The 23,428-nt window shown below is 35.6% G+C and overlaps 1 protein-coding gene across 4 annotated transcripts in view; it reads left to right on the top strand.

Annotated features, from left to right (window-relative positions):
• PCDH15 (protocadherin related 15) overlaps positions 1-23,428 on the top strand; it is a 748,372-nt gene that overhangs the window by 484,073 nt on the left and 240,871 nt on the right. For all 4 annotated transcript variants that reach the window (XM_059899155.1, XM_059899157.1, XM_059899156.1 and 1 more), the window contains 2 exons: positions 10,869-10,948; positions 20,501-20,594. In XM_059899155.1, coding sequence (XP_059755138.1) covers positions 10,869-10,948; positions 20,501-20,594 — 174 coding nt within the window. The remainder of the gene's footprint in view (positions 1-10,868; positions 10,949-20,500; positions 20,595-23,428) is intronic.

Raw genomic sequence — 23,428 nt, 5'->3', positions numbered from 1 at the left:
GGTTTCCTGGTGGAGAGAACTAGTGCCTGAGTTCTGGTGGATGAGGCTGGATCTTGTCTTTCTGGTGGGCACGTCCACGTCTGGTGGTGTATTTTGGGGTGTCTGTGGCCTTATTATGATTTTAGGCAGCCTCTCTGCTAATGGATGGGGCTGTGTTCCTGTCTTGCTAGTTGTTTGGCATAGGGTGTTCAGCACTGTAGCTTGCTGGTCATTGAGTGATGCTGGGTCTTGATGTTGAGATGGAGATCTCTGAGAGATTTTTGCCATTTGGTATTACGTGGAGCTGGGAGGTCTCTTGTGGACCAGTGTCCTGAAGTTGGCTCTCCCACCTCCGAGGTACGGCCCTGATGCCTGGCTGAAGCACCAAGAGCCTTTCGTCCACACGGCTCAGAGTAAAAGGGAGAAAAAATAGAAAGAAAGAAAGAAAGAAAGAGGCTATAATATAGTGAAGTAAAATAAAGCTATTATAAAGCAAAGTATACAGACAAAATCACACACAGAAGCATATACATATACACTCACAAAAAAAAAGGAAAAGGGGAAAAAGTAATATATCCTGCTCCCAAAGTCCACCTCCTGAATTTGGGATGATTCGTTGTCTATTCAGGTATTCAACAGATGCAGGCACATCAAGTTGTTTGTGGAGTTTTAATCTGCTGCTTCTGAGGCTGCTGGGAGAGATTTCCCCTCCTTGTCTCTGTTTGCACAGCTCCTGGGGATCAGCTTTGGATTTGGACCCGCCTCTGCGTGTAGGTCGCCTGAGGGCGTCTGTTCCCCGCCCAGACAGGACGAGGTTAAAGGAGCAGCTGCTTCGGGGGCTCTGGCTGACCCAGGCCGCGGGGAGGGAGGGGTACGGAGGAGGCGGGGCGAGCCTGCGGCGTCAGAGGCCGGCGTGACGTTGCACCAGCCTGCGGTGCGCAGTGCATTCTCCCGGGGAAGTTGTCCCTGGATCACGGGATGCTGGCAGTGGCGGGCTGCACGGGCTCCCGGGAGGGGCGGTGTGGAGAGTGACCTGTGCTCGCACACAGGCTTTTTGGAGGCGGCAGCAGCAGCCCCAGCGTCTCACGCCCGTCTCTGGGGTCTGCGCTGATAGCCGCAGCTCGCGCCAGTCTCTGGAGTTCGTTTAGGCGGCGCTCTGAATCCCCTCTCCTTGCGCGCCGCGAAACAAAGAGGCAAGAAAAAGTCTCTTTCCTCTTCGGCAGCTGCAGACTTTTTCCTGGTCTCCCTCCCAGCCAGCTGTGGTGCGCTAACCCCTTCAGGCTGTGTTCACGCCGCCAGCCCCAGTCCTCTCCCTGCGATCCAACTGAAGCCCGAGCCTCAGCTCCCAGCCCCGCCCGCCCCGGCGGCTGAGCAGACAAGCCTCTCGGGCTGGTGAGCGCTGGTCGGCGCCGAGCCTCCGTGCGGGAAGTGCGGGAATCTCTCCGCTTTGCCCTCCACACCCCTGTGGCTGCGCTCTCCTCCGTGGCTCCGAAGCTTCCCCCCTCTGCCACCCGCAGTCTCTGCCCGCGAAGGGGCTTCCTAGTGCGTGGAAATCTTTCCTCCTTCACAGCTCCCTCCCACTGGTGCAGGTGCCGTCCCTATTCTTTTGTCTCTGTTATTTCTTTTTTCTTTTGCCCTACCCAAGTACGGGGGGAGTTTCTTGCCTTTTGGGAGGTCTGACGTTTTCTGCCAGCGTTCAGTGGGTGTTCTGTAGGAGCAGTTCCACGTGTAGATGTATTTCTACTGTATCTGTGGGAAGGAAGGTGATCTCCGCGTCTTACTCTTCCGCCATCTTCTCTCCTCCAGCAATACTTTTTATCTGAATAGAATTCTAGAATTTTCTAAATGTCTATTGCTTCATTTGATTCTACATCAACTATATAGAATATATATTTCAAGTGTTATTTATTCCTATTATATTTTATGGTTGAGAATATAGGTCCAATGACACACCCCAGTTCAGGTAGTTAAAAGTGAGATAATTAGAACTAGACCCTTAATCTTATGATTACTGACTCTGCTTTATTTTTACAAGTGTATGCTTAACCAAAGTATACTAAACATTATTTAACTCTCAGTATTTATGTCACAAATGATAAGAATTCTCTCAAAGGTGGGGACTGTATTGAATAACTTATATTATCCCTGATTCCTAGCATTAAATATTTTGTTTATAATAGTTGCCCAAAACTTTTTTGGGGGGGCTTATTGAACTCAAGATACTGTGAGTAGTTCCTAAATTAGATTCCATATTTATATCAACAGATGGTACTGTGATATTTGAGGCTTAATTGTTAATTAACAATTGACCTCTGACCCCATGCTAATTTATCATATCTTTTTTAAGGTAGATTTTTCTGCTTGTTCCCCTCAATACTGTCACACCATTAGCTATATGCTTACTTCATTCAGTTTGCCTGGGTCTATCAACACTATTATTTTGAAAATAAATCTGATTTTAACGTACTGAAGTCTGGGAAAACTAGCTAGTTAGAATTGTACGTAGGTTCTGAGGTTGGACTTGAGAAACCCTGGCACTAAAGTGCAAAAGTTTAAGTGTAGGATTTGTAGGTCTCTGGACCTTTATAAGCCTGAAAAAGACAACAACAACAACAAAAGCACTTCAATTTATTTAAAACTGAACAATAGCCACCTTATAGAAAGATATATTTTAGCTTTTAAAATGTTGTTTCTGAATTGTATCTATTCAGTGTATTACCAAGTGTTGAATGTTGTAAACTGACCAGAGCCAAATGTCTTTATGCAATAATTAGATTATTCTTGACTATTATTAAATAGCTACCAATAGGTGGTGGTAAAATATGATTAGTGTTCTGTGTCACAACTTTGCTACTGCTTAGAAAAGTATGTCTCAGGCCAAATACTACTACACATGTACATTTTTTTTAGCAAGTTAGATTTTCCTTTCATGTATCTGAAAACATCTTACAATTAAGGTCACTTTAGGCAAACGGAACAGTATTTTAGCAACAGAACTCAGTTAATGTTTAGTTAGTACCAGGCAATAAGAAACTCTGAATCATTAGGTGGAACTCATGGAATCAACTTTTGGGTTCTGTTCCAAAAGACAAAGGACTCCTTTGGTCCTTACACTTTGTTCATACAATCCACATTATCCTTAACCTCTCATTTCAGCACTTATTATTCATGTGGAACATTTATTAATGTAATAAGGAAATCTTCTGGTGGTTAGATGTAAAGATGTGTGAAATACTAGTTCGCTCTAATGAAATGTTCACTAATACCCCTTTGGAATATGTTTTGACATAAGGCATTTATTCTTAAGATGTAGAATAAAAGTAACATGCACACACACATTCACACACACACACACATACACCTCTCTTTTCTGTCTTTTGGACAGTTTGGAAGAAATTGAGAGAGACAGAGTGTGTAAGATGGATATCAAAGCAAGATATATTTTCTAACTGTAAATATAGTTGAGTGAAGTATAAGACAAAACTGGGCACTACACTTCCTACTTCCTTCATTGCACTAAATTTATCCTCCCAGGCACAGGAAGTGCAAAGGTGGGCCCACACTGTAAGTACTAAGGCATATCAGTAACAAAGCAGAAAGCATATCTGCCTTCATGGAGCTTACATTCTAGTAGGAGAAGAAAATTCACAAAATACATAAATGAGTTATATAGAATTTAACTCAGGAAAAATACAGGAGGGAAAGTGGTGAGGGAGTACATGGGGGATTGCAGTTTGATCAGTGATGATTTCACTGACGTGACATTAGCAAAGAGCTGAAGAAGGTGAGAGAGGTTGAACCACCTGGTTATCTGGGGAGAGTATTTCAGGTGCAAGTGCAAAGACCCTGAAGTTCAGGCCTGCCTGCCGTGCTTGAGGAAGAGCAAAGATACTAGTGGGACTGGAATAAAGTAAGTGAGAAGGAAAATAGTAGAAATGAAACCATCAGGTAATTGGGAAGCTGTGGAGATAACTACTCTGAGTGAAATCAAGTACTAATGGCAGAATTTGAGTAGAGCAATGGCAAGAATACACTTAAAATTTTAAAGGAACATTCTAGATTCTCTATCAAGAATAGTCCGTGGTGCAGGCATGTAAGAAATTATGGAAATTAGTTTAAATTTTATTTCAGTAGTCCAGGCTAGGCTTGGAGTGATATTTCTGGAAATGGTGAGAAGAGGTTTCAACCTCGCTGTATTTTGCAGGTAGAAACTACAGGATTCTTTGATGATTGGATGTGGAAGGAAGACATAAGTTAATAAGGCTACTAATATATGGCTTGAGCAACTAGAAGGATTGATTTTCCATTAACCAGAATAAAAAAAATGTCAAAGGAGTAATTCAGTTTTGGACATGTTAAATTTGAAATGTCTTTTGATATGTAATTGAAGCTATTGAGTAGAGAGTTGGGTATGATTTTAGGGAAGAGATATGGACTAAAAATATACATTTGAAGTCTTGAGCTTTTTAAATACTGTGTAAAACTTTGAGATTGGATGAGATTCTTAAGGGAGTGAATGTAAAAGACATCCAAAGACTAATTTTGCTGAGGAGAAGAGGACCAGGAATGGAGACCCAGAGGAACGTGTGTCCTGGAAACTAAGGGTAGAAGTTGTATCAGGGAGAAGGGAGAGATCAGTTGTGTCTGATCTAATGTCTATGCTACTGATAGGTCCAATGAAAAATAAGCCAACAAAGCTAAGAAACAAGCAAAAACAAGGATTGTGAATTGATCAGTGGTTTTACTAATAAGGAATTTATTGGTGATGTTGAAAAGAGCAGTTTCAGTGCAGTAGTTGTGGGAGGTTTAGAACTATGATTGAAATGTTTTTAGAGAGGATGAGAAGAGAACAATTAGAAAAAGGAGAATGCAAAACTCTTTCCCCATATCTTGCCCTAGATGGGAGATCAGACAGTACATTATCAGTAATAGGAGGAAAGATGTAGTGTATAGTTACAAGATTGTATATATATACATATATATATATATATATATAATTTGGAGTGCTTGCAGAAAATTGCTTCAGTTTTCTCAGTGAAACTAATCAGGATCACCAGCTGAGAATAAAGATGGGGTAGGATAAGGTGGAGACCTGAGAAGACAGTGTTAATAATCATAATCATATAGGAAGAGAGACAGTGAATGAAGTAGCAAAATATAGTATAATAAATGGACAGGATGAAAGGTCTTAAGGAATGCTCATGTAATACAGTGTCATTCTAGATTAGCTGCATTTTTAAGTTTCAGATGTGCTATATTTGCATATTATTTACTTTTTTTTAAAAAAATTGAATAAACTGACTTTTTTACGTAAATGAACTTATCTCAAAAAGGAAATTTTATATCAGAATCATAAATGACAAAACACTACTTGACATAAAAATGTAAAGATTAAGTCATATTGAAATATATTCATAAACATTATTACTTTGTTAAAAGACCAATAATTTAATCCCAGGAGTGCACACACATTTTTGGAAAAACTGCTGTCCTGAATTGAAAGCTTCAGTTCCTGCTCTCAAGCAGTTTAATAACATAAATCAGAACTTGTTTGCCTAAGTGAGAAAAGAAAAGACCATCTAAATATGTTGATTTTATCTATTTTAGAATCCCTATGGGCAAATACTTTGTCTTAACGTCCTGTGAAATGTGTAGAATCATTCTGTGTGCATAAAGTGCACTCTACCAGATGGTATTTGATGGTTGTGTTCATCTTTAACATGAACAGAATATTAGTTTAGAAAAGATTTGTTTTCTTTTTCAAAATTCCTATTTTCCAGCCTCTAAGCACACTGCTTATTTAGATAAATCCTTTTGGGTTCCTGTTGGTGCTTCTGAAAAATGGGTGACTTGAATTTAGATGCAGTGGGTAATCTGCTTGAGCAGACTAGAAGGAAGAAAGAGTTGCTTCAGTCTTTAAAGATACTCTTTGTCAAGCAAAAATAAAGGAAAAACTTGCTTTATTTTAGTTCACATGCTGTTAAACATGTATCAGCAAACCGATGAGTCAGTTGCGTTACTTGCTAGCTATCCAAAGTGAGCATCATTCAATCATTTAACCTGAGGTTAAATAACTCAGGTTGTTTACCTGAGGCCAAGCAAAACCTGAGCAAGTCTTCCAGGTGCTTGCTCTTCCTCAAACTCATTAGGCATGTATCCACCTCAAGGCCTTTAAACTTGCTCTGCCCTCCACCTGGAGGGCCCTTCCCCACACAACTTGCTCTCTCACCTTTTACAAACGTTTGCCAATTTTTTTTTTTAACATCTTTATTGGAGTATAATTGCTTTACAATGTTGTGTTAGTTGCTGCTGTACAGCAAAGTGAATCAGCTGTGCATATACATATATCCCCGTATCCCCTCCCTCTTGTGTCTCCCTCCCACCCTCCCTATTCCACCCCTCTAGGTGGTCACAAAGCACCTAGCTGATCTCCCTGTGCTATGCAGCTGCTTCCCACTAGCTATCTATTTTACATTTGGTAGTGTATATATGTCCATGCTACTCTCTTACCTCGTCCCAGCTTACCCTTCCCCCTCTCCGTGTCCTCAAGTCCATTCTCTATGTCTATGTCTTTATTCCTGTCCTGCCAAATTTTTACATTTTTCTGAAAGCTTTCCTGATAACCTCTTTGTAAGTGCAAACTCTCACCCTGCCCTCCCATAAGTCCTTCCTGAATTATTTTATATTTTTGTAGCACTTATATGGATCTGAAAACCGTATTATATAAATATATGTTAATTATATATATATTATTTTATATATAAATTATATATAACTATAATATATATTCTATATAAATAATTATATATAATATATTCTATATAAATACCTATAAATTAATTAATTATTTTATTTTTTTCTCTGTCTCCCACACTACAATGTAAGCTGCACAAAGGAAACATTTTTGTATGTGTTGTTCTCTGCTGAAGTCCCAGTGCTTAACACAGTGTAGATATTCAATAAATATTTGTTGAATTAATAAGTGAATATTGTCGTTAATATTGAAGTTAGGTATCTTGCCTGAGAGATAGTAGTATAACCAGGTCTGGAACCCAGGTGCTTGGCTCCAGAGCCTACCCAGTAAACTCTATGATAAGCCCAGGGAAGATGACTACTGTTATATTTCTCTCAGATCTTGAATAACGGGCTCGTATCAGAATTGACTGATCAAAAATAAAGGCATAAGAAATGTCTTTGTACTAAGGCTGAGTAATTCCTATCTGTTATATTATGGAAAATATTAACTAATAGTAGACTCTCCTTTTTAAAGATGAAACAGTCACTATTATCTCTAGATAAAAAAAAAAAAGGTGTATCTTCCAATTAATTATACAGAACTCTAATTGGAATGGTGACAGAGAGAGTAATAGAATTGAAGTCTTCTGCATTTCCCTTTCGACTATAAGGTTATTGCAAGGCTTAAAAAGAGATAAGGCATGCAAATATAATGTCTGACATCTAGTAAGCAGTCAGAAAATTTTAACTTAAGGATTCACTCTTCTATATCATATATAAATCTCTGCCCATCATGTAGAGAAGGCTGGCTAGACTCATATATAGAAGAAAAACTATTTTAAAAATGTTTTTAGAAATATATTTTAGGTCACACATATGCGCATTATCAAATCTTAATACTCCAAGAATTCTTGTTTCTGCTGATTTTTCCAATTATTTCTGCCTTTTGATGTTGGTACATAGAGATACATGGTATTTAAGCAAGTGCTAACACATGCAATGGATAGATTTCAGAACTCTGATCTAGACAGCACAATTCCCCCTTGTTTAGTTGACCAAGAAATTATGAATCCTCCCTAATTACTACACTGTTTGCCACAGATCCTGAAACAACAACAAAGGATTGGCTAAGAGGATAAAAAGAAGAAAACAATCAAATAGGATTATCTTCTAAATCCTGGGTCTTCAAAGTTTCCAGTAAGGGCACAACCTCACATATGAATGAAATAGGCAAAATAGGCAGTTTTGTTTGACCATTTAAATACCTCAAACTTCTAAGGATTATTAGAGCTCTAACAATCCTTAGAAGTTTGAGGTATTTAAATGGTCAAACAAAACTGAAGAAATATTCCACAGTACCTCAGGGATTGAAAGTAATTAATTGGGCTGAAAAAAAACATTGAGAGTCCTCTAGGAATTCCTCTCTATTGTTATTTTAGTAACTTAACAAAATAATGACTTGTATAAACAAAGTAACACAGCATTCACAGTGCTCTCATCCCATGAAAATAATATTAAATATTAGAGTAGATCTGATACATTAGAAGAAAGGTTTAACATTAATCTGGATTTAAAGTTGTTTACCCAAAGTTATCTTGCTTCAGAATCTATTTCTTCTGGCTTTTATGAAAACACAAGACAATAAATTTTCTCTCAAAAACAACAACAACAATAACCACATACCAAAAACAAAGAAAAATTGATAATATCTATAACAATATGACATTAAAATGACTGATTGAAAGAGGAAAACAACAGAAAACATTTAGTGTGAACTTTTTAGTGATAAAATGTAGTGTCCAGATACAGCATAATTCTGTGTTTCTCTGGGAAGTTAACCGAGTATCATTATTTGTAGTTCCATTTTATCTTTTTTACTAATACTTGTCTGGAAAAGGACAAAAAAACAAGGGGAAAATATCAACCATGTACTATTAATCCCATTGATTGTGTGTAGATGTTTAATTATTTTGTTTCTTACTCTCTGCCCTTGCACTTACATTATAATTAATTTAATGAAATTTAAAATTTTAGACTTAGATTTAATTGGAATGTTTCAAAGGTATTATCATAAGTAGTTTATTATTTCATTGTATTTTACTATTTTATTTTATTCCATTTTTTGTGTCTGTGTGTGTATATGTAATAATGCATAATAATGCCATAGCCTTACTAAAAAATAAAATAAAATCTTGGCCTGGGAAAAATGGTCACTTTGCTTAATTAAAAATGGGCTGCAGTGAAGGTGCAAAGGAGAAAGCAGGAGCACTAGTCAGATGGTTATTACATAATCCATGAGGGAGATGGTATTTGGAGTTCAGAGACAGCCAGATAACCGCAGGTATTCTAAATATAGACCCAATGGAATTTGCCGACGGATTACACTGGGGAGTAAGAATGTTCAGTTAAGGTCAAGCAAGTAGAAGGATGTAGTTTCTGCTGTTTACTGAGATAATGAATACTGAAAGCAGCAGGTTGTTGTCTTCTTGAGCAGTGGGAGAGTAGCAGAGAGAGATCAGGATTGGGGAGTTTTAACATTTTAAATTGGCGGTGTTTATAATTCATTTAATTGGGGATCAAACAGGCAATTGGATATAGGTCTGAAATTCAGAGGACAGGGCTGGTTTAGAGATATGAGAGTCTTCAACATAGAAAGAGTTTTAAAGCTCTGCAGTTGGATGAGGTGACAAAGTAAGTGAAGTCCAAGAACAAACCTTTGGAGCATCCTATGTAAATATGTCTTATAGATGAGGAAAAATCAGCCAAGGAAAAGAGGTAGTAGCTGATAAGGTAGAATTAAAAGCAGGAGAATATGATGTTATGGAAGCCATGTGAAGGAAGTGTTTTATGGAGAAGACACTTTTAACTAATCCTACAAAGCTTCTCCCACAAAACCTGGCATTTAGTAAATATTATGTTATTCAGTTGTCCCTGGACTCTGGAGTTTATGTGGTCCAAGAGAGGTTTCTGGCCACCCATCCATTGTGGTAGCTGATAGGGCTGTCCCATGACCAGGGCTCTGAAATCCATGTCAAAGCCATCTAATCTACCTGCAGAAACAGTGCTCCCTGTTGGTCTGGACATGGGATTTCATAATCAGCCTCTTATGGCTGGGACGGTTATTGTCCGGTGTTTGAAAAGACCCAACATAACCACCACTTTTGTAGGTCCTGCCAACTTCAGGGCAGTGCCTGCCAGTCAGAGAGGCTGGTATCTCTGCCAGCCAAGTAACTTATAAATAAACAATATTTCCCCTCCCCCTGGGGTCATGCTTAGCCAGATCCCTCGCCCATCCCTTTTATATCATCCAGATTTCTTTCTTCACCCAAGTCTTCCATAAGGGGACTTAATGGATAATTGAAAAGGAAATTATTGGATATTTTAGATGGTAAAATCCCAGACTCCAGTGCCACAATATAGAGTGTCTATCTTTATTTTGGGTAAGAGAAACTCAGAACTCAAAGTCAGAAGCTGTAGATTTTTTCTACTATGACTTGAGTGAAGAAGGGAAAAAAAGGTTAATATTTACTGAAACTTACAATATGCCAGATTTAGTCTGTGTGTTTTAATATAGATTATTTCACTTAAACCTCTCAACGTCTATTAACTTTTGTATTGTTATAGTTCTCATTTTACAAATGAAGAAATTAAGGAACAATCACACAATTAGTAAATGGAGCCCAATTTTTTATTCAGGCTCTCTGGCTCCAGATTCAGAATTCTTAACCATAAAGCTTTGCAGACAATATATTCTGAGCAGAAAAAGAAAAAAATAGTGCATTAAATAATTTCTTGACACTGTAAACATTTATGTAGATTCCAACACATTTGTTTGAATTATTCATATAAAATTAAATAAGTAAACCATAGGAAAATCATTATTGTATTTCCCTACCAGATAAGATTATGTATACATTCAGGAGATATTATTCTTATTCATTGTTACAACTTTCAGGTGACATAAAATGACAGAAATGCTGGGATCAGATATGAAATTCTTTATTTAACATCTAGCCATTCGCCCATGTTTTAATCTTTATACTTTAAGGTATCATGGATCTTCTGTGCTATTAGTTTCAAGTTTCTATATTACACTGTACTGAATGGAAGACATATCAATTACTTGATAATTAAAGTATGTTTTCTCTCTGAAGGCAACTGATCGAGAGGGAGATCCGATAACATATGCCATTGAGAATGGAGATCCACAGCGAGTTTTTAATCTTTCAGAAACGTAAGTTAAAAATAATTTCTAAATTTATTTTTCTTTTTAAAATGTTAAACAATGTACTGGTAGCAAGAGGACAGACTTCTAATCAGAGACTTTCAGCTGTTTGTAGTTTTATTTTACTTTTTTTTTCTACGAGTGTTAATGAGAGCTGCGGGGGATAATTCTGAATCCAGAAATCATACCCAGGAGACTGTTTATTTATTTTAAAAATTTTTACTAGGTAAAATCCACTGAGGTGGAAACAGTTCATTTGCAGGTATAACCTGGGATTAATTAGATCCCTTTAAAATTGTCAGCTACTCATAATAACAAAGATATTTCTACAAAGAGTAACTTGGCACTAAATTGTTCAAAGGGAATTTTGTAAGAAAAAGTGTAATTCAGATGCATTTAAGGTGCCACCAAAGTCCATCCTTCAATTTTTGAGTAATATAGGTATACTCTAAAAAAGCTAAGATAAAAATATTTCATGCCCATTCTAAGCCCCTTTGAGGTCTATGTCCATGTCATTCTACTCACCTCTCTGAACATATCAGAGATAATGTCAGTCGTAACTATTGAGGAAACTGACAGCAGGCATTAAAGAAGGCATTGATGTTAGCTTTGTTTCTCTTCTTCAACAGCAAAGTAGCTGCTCTGTTGTTGCGTGTGGCTGGTTGTCAAAGAGATGTTCTTGCTATCTCTCTGATGTTTTTTGTGTGGTCCTGAGTGGTTTTACTCCCTAAAAGGATGGAAATCTAAATGTAGCCCATGAGTATAAAGTGAAAAATTTGACAAATTAGCCAGGCTCTGCTTCAGTCTCAGGAACATGTGGTACACAATGCCAAATCAAGAGAACCCTGTGTGGTCACTTGATCTTGTAAGAAAAAAACACCTGCAACTTTGCATTGACGAGGATGGTACAGCCATGAATTTGTATGCCTGGATACAATATTTCCCAGATTTTTAGATTTCACAGATGAATAAACTTCCATTTTAAAAATGGAGAGATTTACTATTTTGAATTTTCCCCCATAGGTACATACTATTCATAAGTAATTATAATTTACAATCATTCTTAAAGAAAGAAAACTTTGTAAAAGGGACACTTTAACAGTAATCAGGGCTGTGTGGTACTGGTATAAGAATAGATGTCTGGATTACTAGGATAAACTTAAGAATCCAAAAATAACCCCTAATATTTATGGTCCATTGATTTCCAAAAAAAAAAGGGCCAAGACAACCTAATTAGGAAAGAATAATCTTTTCAATAAATGAAGCTGGGACAGCATACAAAGGAATGAAGTTGGGTCTTTACCTCACACCATCTGTAAAAATTAACTCAAAGTGAATCACAGACCTAAATATAAGAGATTAAACTATATAATGTAGAAGAAAATACAGATGTAAATCGTGATTTGGGTTAGGCAGTGATTTCTTAGATATGATACAAAAAGCAAAAGTGATTAAGAAAAAGACTAATAAGTTGTACCTCATCAAAATTTGAAAAAATGTGATTCAAATGGCACCATCAAGAAAGTGAAAGACAACCCCACAGACTGAAAGAAAATATTTTAAATATATGAAGAGTATGTAAAGAACTAGTATATCTCAAAACTAAGCAGATAAATAATCTAAGTAAAAATGAACAAGAATTTAAATAGACATTTCTTCAAAGATATATGAATGGCCAGTAAGCATGTGGAAATATGCTCATAATCACTAGTCATTAGGGAAATCAAATTACAATCATGAAATACCACTTCACATCCTCTTATAATAGCTATAATGAAAAACAAAGGAAATCGCATACATGGGTGAAGATGTGGAAGTATCAGAATTCTCATATATTTCTGATGGGAATGTAAAATGTACACTCTGGAAAACTGTTTCTCATTTCCTCTAAATGTTAAACATAAAGTTACCATATAACTCAGCAATTCCACTCGTGTCTATTCAAGAGAAATGAAAACGTTATGTCCACGTAAAAAGTTGCACAGAAATGTTTATAACAGAATTATTTACAATGGCAAAATGTGGAAAACAACCCAAATGTCTGTCTACAGATGAAATGAATTAACAAAATGTGTATCCATACAATGGAATATTATTCAGCAATAAAGGAGAATTAAGTACTGAAACATGCATGAACCTTGAAAACATACTAAATGAAAGAAGTCATTCACAAAAGACCACATTTGGTATGATCCCATTTGTATTAAATGTCCAGAATAGGCCAGTCTATAGAGACAGAAAGTAGACTACTGGTTGCCTGAGGCTGGGGGCTGACAGAGAATAGGGAATGACTGCTAATGGGTACAGTGGTGAAAATATTCTAAAATTGATTGTGGTGATGGTTGAACTACTCTGCAAATATGCTAAAATTTATTGAATTGTACACTTTAAATGGGTGAATTCAATGATATGTGAATTATATGTTAATAAAACTGATAAAAATAAGAAAACAATGAAGTTTTCACCTGCCCTGGTCTTACTTTCTCTGTTAAAGATTTCCATTCCTGTGTTTATCTGTTTTTCTGTTGATGCTGAAGGATTTTAAAACTGCTGGTTGTGAAATCTAATGAGCTACCAGTTTTATCAGACATTCTCACTCGTGCTGCTACCCTAGCAAGTGTTTGTCTACTACTCTCTAATTTATGCTTTTGAAACCAAACAGACACACCTAGTTGGTTACAGAGGTCGTTAAAGTGTGAAAGATGTCAATGCAGCATCCTCTTTGTCTGAATTGACCTAAACAGACAGAAATATCCTTAAATGCAAACTTCTTCCGGACAGCTAGAGTAGGACAGGACTCTGTGATGATTGTATGGTCTCTGTTGATGATCATTCAGGGTCCAGTACACTGCGCTCATTGCCTTTTATCTTATGGTAATTTTATTTCAGCCACTTCATTGCTGTTCTTCCCATTGATAATTATAGGCTAGCCTAGACCCTTAGCAATATATTTCAACACATTTGAAATGGGGGAAAAATTGATATTTTAATCCCTTCCCTCTTTGAAACTTCTGAGATACTTGTGCAAATTTGCATCACCACTTCTATGTAAGTTTTAAGGATTTGAATAATTCAGATGCTCTCTCAAAAAATAATAGAAAAGAAATCATGTTCTGTCTTATCAGATGCTTCAGTTCATCTAAATAGTGATTTTGGTTACATTTTCCTTCTTAAAACAACAAAAAAAGTACTTGCTCACTGTTTACATTAAATATTATTTTATGCTATAATGCGAATTTTAACAATAATCATTACAATACCATTACCTTACCCTTTTTTCCATTGAAATACAAATATACCAAAACATTTTTATAATTCTTTAAAAAATATTAGTTGTAATGAATATTCATTTCAATGCTAGTGTGGATTTACCAAGTGCTGAATTGTTATATGCATTTTTTTTCAGTGTCATAGCTTTAGTTTTAACATCTTTATTGGAGTATAATTTCTTTACAATGTTGTGTTAGTTTCTGCTGTATAACAAAGTGAATCAGCTATATGTGTATATATATCCCCATTATCAACTCCCTCTTGCGTCTCTTTCCCACCCTCCCTATTCCACCCCTCTAGGTGGTCACAAAGCACCTAGCTGATCTCCCTGTGCTATGCAGCTGCTTCCCACTACCTATCTATTTTACGTTTGGTAGTGTATATATGTCAGTGCTACTCTCTCACTTCGTCCCAGCTTACCCTTCCCCCCTCCCCACATCCTCAAGTCCATTCTTTATGTCTGCGTCTTTATTCCTGTCCTGCCCCTAGGTTCATCACACCCTTTTTTTTTTTTTGGATTCCATATATATGTGTTAGCATACGGTATTTGTTTTTCTCTTTCTGTTCACACTGTATGACATTTTAATGAATTGGATTAGTCATATGGCCAGGAAAGAAACTTATTCTTTAAAGAAAAATGCTTGTTCCTTAAATATCACAATCATTCATTATGTAAATCAGTTAATATTATGTATTAAATGGCCAGATCTTTATGGTTCTGTAGTGTAATGCATTATTTTAATAACTTTTTATGTCTGTGCTAATAGTTGCATATGATTCAGCAAATATTTATTCAGCAAACATTCATTTATAAGTAAATATTTAAGCAAGATGTAAAGAAACTTCCTCTGCAAGTATTATGGCAAAATATTTGTTATTTATTGCAGGAAATTGAGGAATTCTTATTGATGTCATCATTGTAGCATAAGGCATGTGATGTAACACTTAAAGGCTAAGTGCTAAATAAAAGAACCTCAGAGTTATTTCTGCCCCTTGTTAGAACTTTACTTGAAAGTTTTATATCTTCACTGGCATTTTTATTTCTCTCTATGTGACTAAATTAATTTTGACACTAAATTTAAAGCTTATGTTTTTCATATCAGTTTGAACTACACTGAATATTAACATGTAAGAAAGATGATATACATTGTTTTCTGTAAGCTCTACTCTCAAAATATATGCTCAGATCACCCTTCTCACACAGCTGGTTCATGCCTCCATCATCTTTTACCTGAATGGCTACCAATATCTAACTCTTTCTATTGGTCTGTGTTTGTTAATCACTAATTACTGTTCAACATGGAATGCCATATCAAACTAGAAGCAATCACACATTTTGAGGTACACTCTACCCTCTCTAAATATCATTTTAAGGCCTGAAAAATGATACCCAAATCAGCAAGATAAATCTGCCAAAGACTCAGACACTTGTAAGTATAAATGATGTTAATCACAGGCAGTCGAAGGTATTGAAAAAGATTAATAGAAGAATACAAAGCATGAAACCTGTGAGATAATCTCTTTCAGTGCATAATTATGCTGCTGCAATATTTTCTAATAAATGATGCAGTTTGGGAAAATGAACACTTAAATAGAAGGTTGGTTTGTTTGGAAGTAGATACCCTCTACTACTTTTTATCTACATTGTTTAAACAACTTTTGAACACCATTTTTATGGCTTGGCAAACCAACTCATTGTATAAAAGAGCTTGATTTTGTCAATCACAATACATTTCAGGAATATAGCCTCAGTGTTTGGTGAGGGAATTCTGTGCAATATAATTAATATAATTGAGGTTAAATTCACATAGCATAAAATTAACCATTTTAAAGTCAACAATTCAGTGGCATTTAGTAGACTCACAATGTTGTACAGCTATCAATTCTATCTAGTTCCAGAACATCGTCATCATTCCAAAAGGAAACACAAACCCGTTAAGCAGTTACTCCCTACTTGCCCTTCCCCTCCGCCACTGACAACCACCAAGTTGTGTTCTGCCTCTGTGGATTTATTTATTTTGGATATTTTCTATAAATAGAATGGCACAGTATGTGACCTTTTGTGTCTGGCTTTTTTCACTTAGCCTAATGTTTCAGAGTTCTTCCATGTTGAAGCATATCTCAGTACTTCCTTCCTTTTTATAACTGCATAATATTCTGTTACATGTGTACACAGCAGTTTGTTTATCCATTCATACATTGATGGAAATTTGGGCTGTTTTTCTGTTTTGGTCATTGTGGATACTGCTAATATCCACACACACATAGATACATGTATTTAAGCACACACAAATATACATGTATTTAAGCACCTGTTTTCAATTCTTTTGAATATATACCCAGAATTGGAATTGCTGGGTCATGTTGTAATCATTTACTTTTTGAGGAACTGCCAAACTGTTTTCCATAGTGATTGAACCATTTTACATTCCCACCAGCAATGTACAAGTGTTTCAATACCTCCGTGTTTTCCTCAACATGTTATTTTCCCATCTGTTTTGTTAATTACTCTAGTGAGTATGAAGTACTATTTCATTGTAGCTTTGATTTGTATTCCCCTGATGACTAATGATGTTGAGCATGTTTTCATGTGCTAATTTGGCATTTGTATATCTTCTTTGGAGAAGTATCTATTCAAGTTCTTTGCCTATTTTTTAATTGGGTTGTTTGTCCTTTTTGCTGTTGAGTTGTATGGAGTCCTTTATATATTTGGAGAACCAGACCCTTATCAGATATCTGATTTGCAAATATTTTCTCCCATCTTGTAGGGTTTTTTTCACTTTCTTGATAATGTACTTTGATGCACAAAAATTTTTTAATTTGAGGAAGATTAATATATCTATTTTTCTTCTTTTTAAAAATACATATACTATTGCTATTCTGTTTATTTATTTATTTATTTTTAATTTATTTTATGTATTTATTTTTGGCTGTGTTGGGTCTTTGTTGCTGTGCACGGGCTTTCTCTAGTTGCGGCAAGCGGGGGGCTACTCTTTGTTGCAGTGCGCAGGCTTCTCATTGCGGTGGCTTCTCTTGTTGTGGAGCATGGGCTCTAGGCGCACAGGCTTCAGTAGTTGTGGCACGTGGGCTTCAGTAGCTGTGGCTCGCAGGCTCTAGAGCACAGGCTCAGTAATTGTAGCACACGGGCTTAGTTGCTCCGTGGCATGTGGGATCTTCCCGGACCAGGGCTCGGACACGTGTCCCCTGTACTGTTAGGCAGATTCCTAACCGCTGCGCCACCAGGGAAGCCCTCTCTATTTTTCTTTGCGCTGTTCATGCTGTTATTATCATATTTAAGAATACATTATCAAACCCCAAATCATAAAGATTTAGCCCTATGCTTTTGCCTAAGAGTTTTATGGTTTCAGTACTTACATATAGATTTTTGATCCATTTTGAGTTATATTTTGTATATGGTATGAGATGGTCCAATTACATTCCTTTGCATGTAGATCTCCAATTGCCCAGCACCATTCGTTGAAGAGACTGTTCTTTCCCTATTGAATGATCTTGGCATTCTTACTGAAAATCAACTGGCCACAGACGTATGGATTCATTTCTGGACTCTCAATTCTATTCACCAGTATACATGGGCACTTTTGAATGCCCTAATTTTCCAAGAAACTCTCTACGCAGTTTTTCCTGCCAGGCTTTTGGTGTTCCACTGTATGCCTCAAACATCAACTATTGCCTCAGATGGCTGCAGGTTGCTCCCTGACTTACACTGTTTTCCAGGAATACCCACTGCTTTTCCACCTTGAGTGAATTCTGAGTTAGGCAAAACAAGACAACAACCATGTATTATTCCTTCAGGCAGCCTCCAGACCAGTTGGAATAGATAAACACAATTCTTTGTGAATAAGGATAGTTTCGCTGCCTCCAGAAACAAGGACCAGAGTATCACACTGGGAATGTTGACCACCATCTTTAAGACCACTCTAAGCCAGGAAGGGCTGGGGCAAGGACAAGTAAAAATGGAACAAATCTTTACTACAATTTTTAAGTTGCCTTTTTCTTAATTCTACCTTCATTTGGGTGCTGTCAACCTTTGACTGTTTTCCAGAGCCCTATCAAAGTTGTTTCTGGTTTTTCCTGCTTCATTTTTCGATGCTTCTGTGGAGAGACCATCTCTTCAAGCTGTCTACGTCACCATTTTCACTGACATCACTCCTGTGCAATATATTTTCAATTATGTAAAATTTAAGTAGCACTATTATTGATGTTTTATCAGGAGTCATTCTTATGTATTTTTAGTATATGGGCTGATAAGATTTACTGCATTTCTAAATGCAGCCTAATGTATACTGCTCTATAGCTTCCATTCAGCTGGTAGCAAGAGTCCTCCTTTCCAGTTATTTCTGGAATTTTGTGGAAGGATGCTTGTGTATACTCATAAGCTAGTCTTTCAGCTATGAATACCAAAAGAAAGTACCTATTTTTTCTCTCTTTTTCCATTTCCCAAATATCCTGTCTAACTGTCTACCACATTGGGACACAAGGCACACATCATCTTAAGCAAAGAACTATTTCCATAATAATCACCAGACTATGAAAAATAAGCTATTTAGGTATAATATGGCTCTAAATTCTAATACAATATAAATTTCTAGTGATTTTCTAATTTAGTGTACAAGGCATAATATAGAGTCGAAGCTTAAACTGAGGAGAAAAATGGAAAACAATAACTGAATTTTCTTCTTTCTTTCATTTTACTATGGATAGATTTTCAGATTTCTTATTTCTTAAGTTACTTGTGAATAAATCTCAGAAACAATAAATGATTTACTTTTCTCTTTGAATGTCATTTTAGAATGGGGTTATCTGAACCATCTGCAGTATGGGAAGTTGATCCAAATCTGATTGTTACAAACTACTCTGGGAATTGGTTTTCAGTTATTTGGACAAAACATTTTAAAATGTACAAGGAGCAAAGTCAGTTTTTCATAGTCATACCATATGTTTAGAACTTTTTTTTTAGTCCGTATCAATAACAACAATAAAATAAAACAGAGTAACTGTGACTCTGATTTTGATTCCTTGGCATTGACTCTCTGTACTCAGCTACCATATGTGGTGCGGATTGCTTAAATTCCACTGTAACAACAAAAGCACTTGCATTAAAATGAAAGCCTTTTATCTATCAGAAACAAATTATGCTTTTATACTTGATAAATATTTTAATGTTTTGTTAAATTAATGTAATCTCTCCTTCACAGTAGATACTTGTTAGACCTTAATTAAAATGCCATGTACAACGTCAGATTGTAATATCTAAGACATAAATGTAGAACTTGTTTTAGAGAACATAATAAGCGACCAAAGTGTTATAAAACAAGTTACATGGGAGAATAAAAGCTTAAATATTTGAAAGTATGTATTCTAAACAGTGAAAAGGTTAAGAATTAGTATTAAAAATATTCTAAGTATGAGAATTTTCCCAAAGGCTGTTCATCTCACATTATACATAATACTTAAGAAATACCTAAATTTCAAGAGAATAACAAAATGGTAAAATTGTTAGTGTATCAACAAAAGAGTTTGTTTTTATAAATTGTAAAATGAGAGAATGAATGTTCATAAAATTATATTATCTTGAAAAGAATGTAAAATATGCAGCCTGAGTGCTCTTTTGAAAGCAATTATAATGTATTTAAATATGGTTATAATAGAGAATAAAAAGAAATATTAAAAAAAACCCATAATATCTATGAAAGTTTTAATATTCCACTGTATATTTTCTAATTTTCTACAATAAGACTCAGTTATTTTGAAATTTGGAAAGAAGAAAAAATATATTTTAATCTCTATGGTTTAATCAAAGATGAAATTTAGATGTTTGCATTTCCATAGTGGTCACATATGTGACAATGAATGGGAGCAGTGATATAGATTAAAGAAATCACTTTTTTACTCAAAACATTATGAAACTGCTAAAGATTAATGGACTCTTTTACCTTTGAAATAATCACAAACAAGATAGATATCTTTCTTCCTGGAATGAATTAAGCATGTTTTGTTTTTTTTTTTCCTTGGAGGCTACAGAATCAACTCACTTATCTCATTCAGTCTGGCAATTTTTCATTATTGCTAAGAGTCTCAACAGCCTTAAAAGCCTTTTTCAATTTTCAGCATGAATCCTAGAATCATACATCTTAAATACTCAAGCTGTGTTTGTTGAAAGGAAAAAAAAAAAAAAACAACTATCAAAAGTAGTTCACAATAGTAGAAAGACTCCCTGTGACATAATATCTTTTTCTGTCTCATTTGTTTGTTTGTTTTCTCTGTCACTAGTACTGGGATTCTAACCTTAGGGAAAGCACTGGACAGGGAAAGCACTGATCGCTACATTCTGATCGTCACTGCTTCTGATGGCAGGCCAGATGGGGTGAGTACTCTCTTTGAGAAAGGGTTTTAAAAATAGTCCTAAAGAAACTGAGAGAACCTTGTAGTTTACACTCTAAAACGATTTATTACAATCATGAATTCATGAATTAATCTCTTTTTCATTTGGAGCAACTACTTAAAATTACTCAAAGTGCTTTTTTCTCCAATGGGCTCTTTGAATCAATGAACCTATATTCTGAATTTGTTGTGGAGCTGCAACTTTGACTTGACAGAATAGATAACGTGGAATTTGCTCTCTTACCTAATTTATGGGGAAAATGAAATCTAACTTAGTCTAAGAAGTATTTCATTGTGTCCATCACCAGCACAGCACTGGCAGTTCTGGCAGTTTTACCATGTTGGAATCTATTTTCTTTAAAGTCACTTTTTTGAGGGTGGGGGACAGTGGACAGAAGGGAATTTGTGCATAAATACCTTGAAGCACTTAGGAAACCAAGTTGACTGATTCTACAGGTTATTTGTAAGCAGCGCTCGGAATCTTGACTAATCCTTGATGATTGAAATGGTTTAAAAGGGCCCATAATTCTAGAGAAGATAAATTTTATTTCCTCTGCACCTAAAAATTAGTATTAAAAATAAATAAATCGTTTAGTTATGTAGGTGTGTTTTAAAATCATTTGATTGTATTCTTCAATCTACCCATCCACAACTACCACTATTCTGATTTTTAAGCTCTGTAACAATGCATTCATTGGCAATGCTTTATTAGACTGTTTTTTTCACCATTTCTATGCCACAAAGTAGCTTTTGTCTTTAGTCTAGTGCATATGGGCCAACTCAGCACTGTTCTCTAGAAATAATTTCAAATTCAGTATAAGTGTCTAGAAGACTCACCCAATTCAAATAGCAATGTATCTCAAGTTTACTTGAAATGACTTCTTTGATCAAAAAATAGACTGGATGGGGGTATATAATGCTCTCCTCACGCTTTTTGAGGAGAATTGCTGTAGAAAATTTACCATACAAAATTGATACTAGACAGTTTTATCATCTTAATTAAAAATTAGAAAAATAGATAAGGATAATTACTTAAATTTGGTAAACAATCTGCCCATAATAAGCTATTTGCCACTTTTCAAACATTAGATAAACAGCTATATGTGGAAAATAAAATATACAAAACAGTTTTAGTAAATAGTGAGGCCAAGAGAAGGCACTTAGAGATTAGACAAGTCAATAAAAATAAAATCTAAGATTACTTTTTACATATGCAATCCCCTTAATTAATATAGTGTGCCTGTATAAGATATATGTAAAGAAGTCAGTGAGAATCTCAAGAAGAAAATAATTGAGAACTTGACTTATGATGAAAGTTTAATGTGTAACTTGGCTAGGAAATAACTGAGGGGGAGAATTCTAAGGAAAAGAGGGAATTATTAAGCATGGAGTAAGGGATATAATTAGAGTGAAGTAAAATTAATAAGGAGGTTTTAGGTCAACCATTTGAGATAGGTCACATGATGAATCAAAAATTAATGGAAGTAATATTAGCTAGGACCTTTTACCTCTGGCCTTAAAAGTAAGATTTCTTAGACAACAGTAAAGATGGAAAAGAAATAGCATATTAAGCTATCTGGCATAGTCTCAGTCTACTAATTATAGCTTTGGCTACATAAAAAACTGAAAATAAGTTCTGGGCTAACATTAGTGGTTTAGTTCTTTCTAGAGCTTCTTTTTTTTTTTTTTTTTCCAGTTATTTACTTGTTAATTTCAATTCTCCTTGGCCAGGTCACTTAGCATTTCAAGTTCCCTCAATTTTTCTTTCTTTAAGAATGAATAAGGTCTCATTCAGCTTCAAAATTATGATCCTTTTAAGCAAATTTGTTTCATTTTCAAAAGTTTGTACTGAGAATATCACTAGGGAAAGAAACATTTAGATTTCAAACAAAAGCTTCTTCAGCTAGTTTCATCATTTATATAATTTTAGGGATCGACTTATACATGTGCACATACAGTGAGGTGTTGAAGAAGAAAGTAATTACAAAATAATAATAGTCTCATATTTTGATAGCACTTTTCTTATCTAAATATTTAAACTTATGTCCTTTGTAGAATTATAGTAAAATTAACCCTTTAGCCTTAATAATCATAGGTTTTAAGAAAGATATTTAATAAGAACACAGGTGGATGGACTTTTCTTAAATAAAAGGATTACCAGCAATTTATGTGAAACAAATTGCAAAGATATAATTTGAATATTGCAGAATAGAGTCAATAGTTCTAATGTGTAGCCCAGAAATCTGCAGTTTTAATGATAATCCAAGTGATTCTGATGCAAGTGATCTTCAGACCACTTTCCAAGAAATATATAAGCTGGAAGTTATTCTATGTGTGTTTATTACTTTACATTTCTGCCAGAGAAATGGATATTCTTTATTTCATATACTATCTCTAAGATATGGATAAATACATCTATATGGTCTATAAATTTCAGCCCCTATTAGCACAGGAATGCTGGACTTGTTATTTACTTCTTAGTTCGCCTAGTGATCCAGTTCTCATCTATACCACCCAGTTACAGACCACAGCCTTTGAGGACCCAGTATAGTCTGAAATCATCCCACTCCATAGTGTCAAGAATGGGAATTTTAAAGAATAGGATGGACGCCAGTAAGGGAAATACAGGTAGGCTGGCACTTTATGCAAGCAGTTAGAAGGAAGTTCAGCAAACTCTAGCATGGCTACTCTTAGATTTTGGCTCCCAGCTGTCCATTTTAATGTCTCCTTCACCCTCAGTCAAATTGGGAACTACTGCTACTATAAAGGCACATCTTTTTACTAGCTTTAAATCTTTTTACTAGCTTTAACTCTAAC

This window comes from Balaenoptera ricei, chromosome 16 (genome assembly GCF_028023285.1).
Source record: "Balaenoptera ricei isolate mBalRic1 chromosome 16, mBalRic1.hap2, whole genome shotgun sequence".
In the NCBI taxonomy this organism is placed as follows: Eukaryota; Metazoa; Chordata; class Mammalia; order Artiodactyla; family Balaenopteridae; genus Balaenoptera; species Balaenoptera ricei.
Note: the sequence above shows the minus strand (reverse complement) of the source record. Positions and strands in the feature narration are given on the sequence as shown.